The sequence below is a fragment of the Geospiza fortis genome, unplaced genomic scaffold (assembly GCF_000277835.1).
Source record: "Geospiza fortis unplaced genomic scaffold, GeoFor_1.0 scaffold488, whole genome shotgun sequence".
NCBI lineage: Eukaryota > Metazoa > Chordata > Aves > Passeriformes > Thraupidae > Geospiza > Geospiza fortis.
In genome coordinates this window covers 2164255-2168407 of record NW_005054365.1, presented here as the reverse complement: position 1 = coordinate 2168407, position 4153 = coordinate 2164255, and the positions used below count along the sequence as shown (strand labels likewise).

The following is a 4153-nucleotide window of genomic DNA, read 5'->3' as shown; positions in this document are numbered from 1 at the left end:
AGGAATGCACTGAGCTGCAGAGCATCTGTCTGGGAAAATGTGCTGCATCATCAAATATCCCTGCAGGATCCTTGGGACTGGCACCATCCACGTGCCTGCATGGTGCCTTTGGAGCAGTGTGCCCTTGGTGCTGGCTGAGACAATTGTTCCATGCCTGCTCTCAGAACTGATGTGCAGAGATGCACTATCTGCCTTTCTGCTGCTTTCCAGAAAGTAAGGACCTGAAAACAATCAGGATATTTCAGGCACGATGCAGCTCCTGTGGCGTTGACATCCTGGGAGTTTGGCAAGTTGGAGCTGTATCATAAGGGACAACAGTGGTTATTTTATTTCCTTTATGGTTTTAAGAGCCTGGAAAAGCCATCCTCATGTGTAATCCCAAACCTGTGCTTTAACCTACTTGGAAGCTCTCCCTGAATAATCCGCTTTATGATCCTTCATAGAAAGAGTTTCACTCAGCAAACAGAGACCATTAAAAATGCAGTTGCTTTCTAAAATATTATCAACATTAAATTGTTGGAAATTGGTGCCAAACAACTGCTAAGGAGGGAGGGACTGACCCACACCAACCCTGCAGCCTCTGGGCCTGGTGCTCTCCACCCACTTGCTCCCAGCCCACGCTGAGTGGGCTGCACATCCTGACATCAAAACATCTGTTCCTTGTGACAGCCCAACCCTCCTGCCATCCTCTCCTTCCAGCTGGGTCATGGAAGCCCCCAGTTTTGCCATGTACATGAAAGTTAAAAAGTTTTAGATCACGTACATGAAGGACCCATCGTGGATGAAACCTCTGCTTTACTGGCAGTGCATTGTTAACCTGGGCAGCACACCATCAAGCAAATCACATTTAATTTAGCACTTGAGGAAGCTGTGGGCTGAGTTATCCCACAGACAGAGTGGGTGGTGCAGGAGGTTCTGCATCATCATCATGCTACAACCCTGCCATAAATCCAGCTCTTCCATTACTGGTGTTTAAAGCCAGGCTGACTGCCCTGCCTGCTTTATGTGCGCTTCATCTCCACTGGAGAAATTCTGTATGTTTTTTCTAAACCACAGTTTTTTTATTAAACTTAATTTTCTGTGATAAAGCCCATAACAGCACCTTTGAAGAGAAAAGAAGCTATTATTTTTCTTCTTTTCTGTTCTCATTCTGTCAGACTTTAAATCATCAGCTCCCGACTGCAGCTGAGATTGATCCAATCTCATGGTGTTTGTCCTTCCCTTATCTGCCATGAGAGCCTGCTGGAACCTAGGGCACAAGTGGGGTGTTGGGCACAGTTTATGCTGCAGTGCTGTGCTGTTATATCATTTATTTTCCCTGTTTCTTTCCTATCTCTCCTCAATATTTGCCCCTGGAAGAAGTCAGGTGGGCATACTTGTGCTTGTGCTGAGTTATTAATCTAAGTTTTGTTTGTATTTGGTTGGCCAACACAGGCAGCTGCCCGGGCACCTTGTATACAGCACAATTTATTTATTATCACTGTTTGGAGGTTCTGGTGGTAGGTACAGCACAATACCAGGTTGGAGGAGCTGGGTGGAGGAGTAAATTGTTACTGCCATGACATCTCCAGGCAGAGGTCCTGGGGGTGTTTGTCTTTTCTGGTCACTGGTTAAAAGAAAAAAAAAATCCATGTAAAGTTGAGAGCACTGTTATCAGTAAGGTGATCCTGACACCATGAATAATGGAGAGGAAATACAGTCCAGTGAGATATGGTTGCTTGGTGGGTCTCCTTTTTCACCTGCCCATCTGTCTTATAACCACATGGCTGGGCAGCACTAAGTAATTTTTCATGAGGTTTCTGAAGCTGCTACATGCCATAAGGAGGAGAAATGTCTTTGTTTTCCCCTGCCCTGGGCTGGCATATGAAGGACAAGAAGCGACTTGACCACGTGCCCTCACCTGACCAATTTTCCAGGGAGTTACAGCCTTGATTGGCACGTCCTGATACCCTAGACCCAGATTGTCAACTGACCCTGAGGAGAGGCTGAGGCAGCTCTGAAAAAAGAGGAGAAAGTTCTCAGCACACACCAATGAATAAATAATAGTAAGGAAAAGGAGAGAAACCCCAAAGACAAGGAGAGGCAGAGGAGAGAGGAAGGGGCCTCAGTCAGGGAGGTGAAGGAAGGCAGGAAAAGGCAGAAGGAGAAGGGGGATAGGAAGGGACTCTGGGACACACCTGCACTGAGCCAGTGGGGAAGAAGGACATTGTGAAACAGGGGCAGCCCAGCCCCAGGCAGGGAGAGGAGAACAGAAGGACTTTGGCAGCTGGAAAGGCGGCAGAAGATTAAGGCAACCCCAGAGCGCTGTTAACAGGGTTGGGGCGCAAAACAATGACATGAAAGAAAAGACTGAAAAGAACAAAACAGAAGAGGAGGAAGAGGAGGAGGAAGCGGAAGGGGAGGCAGTGGAAGAGGTAGCTGAGGAAGATGGGAAAGATGAAAGCCAGGAGAAAAAAAGCCAGGAGGAAAAAAGCGAGAAGAAATCAAAGTCTGAGGACACAGAGATTGATGGGGAGGTGAAGAAAAAGAAGAAGAAAAAATCCAAGAGAAGAGAGTATAGCAGTGAGGAGGAAGATGACTACGAGCGCAAAAAGAAAAAGAAGAAAAAAGGCAAAAAAAGCAAAGACAAGAAGAAGAAGAAGGGTGACAAGCCCAAGAAAGGAAAGATAGATGATAATTTTTTGGAGATGTACGAACAGGAGCTTCGGGACTATCATTCGGACTCCTCCAATGCCACGGAAGATGAATACAACAAAAAAAAAGGTCAGCTCCATCTTTCCCCACTTCCCCTCTTGGGCAGGCACTGCTGGCCCTGCAAATGCCCTTGCTGGGGTCCTTCCTGGGGTGCAGGCACTAGTTATTCCTATGTGGGTCATATTTTTGTTAAACAAGTATGTTAATTGTTTGAGGTGTCACTGACAGGTTGTGTCCGTGTGAGCTTTTCTGTTTATGAAGCCGCTTTGCCGTGTGTGTGGCACTGCTGTAATTACATTCTCCTAATTAATATTTGCATTGTGGGGCTGTGCAGAAGCTGCAATCAGCAGGCTCCATGGCAGAGGTGCATGGTCCTGATCAAGCAGAAGCAGCAGGAGCGTGCTGGGGATTTCAGCAGCCAGAGGGGTGGAACGCTTAGGATTGATGTAGAAGCAGGATGTCCAGCACACCAGACCTCTGGCTGTTTTTAAGTAACAAAATCATCTGGGGAAATATCAGTATTAGCCTCTAAACCTTAGCACGGTGTTGTTGCAATAAATAGACCACTTGTTTCACAAGCAGGCAGTACTTTGGTTCTGCACAGTGAGCTGTGCCCAAAGGTGCATCAGAGGAGGTTTGGATTGGACATGACTAAAAAATTTCCTCATGGAAAGGCTTATGAAACCCTGGCACAGACTGCCAAGGGCAGTGGTGCAGTCTCCAATCCCTGGGATGATTTAAAGGCCATGTGAATGTGTCATCTGGGGATGTGGGTCAGCAGTGTCATTGGCTGTATTGGGGCATGGTTGGACTCAATGGTCTTGGAGGGCTTTTCCAGCCTAAAAGATTCTGTGATTCTGCAACTTAAGGCTTCAGGTGACTCACTCAGTTTCAGGAGAGGACCATGGTGTAGCTCCACGATAAGAAGAATATAGATAGGAGGATGATAGGAGGATGCTCCCGAGCACAGTGAGGTTATCTCCGTGTCAGGGAGGGGCGCAGCAAAGAGGCCGTGGGTGCAGAGGGGTGGTACCAACAACCAAGCAGCTGGATCCGGGCGTGCCTGGGGCAGGACACTTCACCTCCATCACTGCTGGTCCCCCACCAGTCCATGAGAGTCACAACACGTGCTGAGAGAGAGCTGGGTGTGCCTGAGGAGTGGTAAAGCACCCCACACTCCTGGTGTGGCTCTGGGTCAACCACACCTGGGGGTTTCTGTCGTGGTGACAATGGGCTGGGACAAGAAAAATTTTCCCATTCCTCTGAGAAGAGGAAAAAAAGTTGTTCCATTCCTCTGGGGCAGAGAAGTGAGTCCCTCACAGATACGCTGTATTTAGGCCATGCACAAAACCTGCTTCATTTGTGATGGCCCCTGAGGGGTAGGGAGGCTGTCCCACCTCATACTACGTTTTTTAATATAGTTGAGCACTATATAAATATAATTTATATAATATAATTA

At 47.4% G+C, this 4153-nt stretch overlaps 1 protein-coding gene across 1 annotated transcript in view; it reads left to right on the top strand.

Moving 5' to 3' along the window:
• Positions 1-2336: 2336 nt before the first annotated feature.
• Positions 2337-4153, top strand: part of LOXHD1 (lipoxygenase homology domains 1) — a 150622-nt gene continuing 148805 nt past the window's right edge. Inside the window, exon 1 of the mRNA XM_031059646.1 lies at positions 2337-2763. Coding sequence (XP_030915506.1) covers positions 2337-2763 — 427 coding nt within the window. The remainder of the gene's footprint in view (positions 2764-4153) is intronic.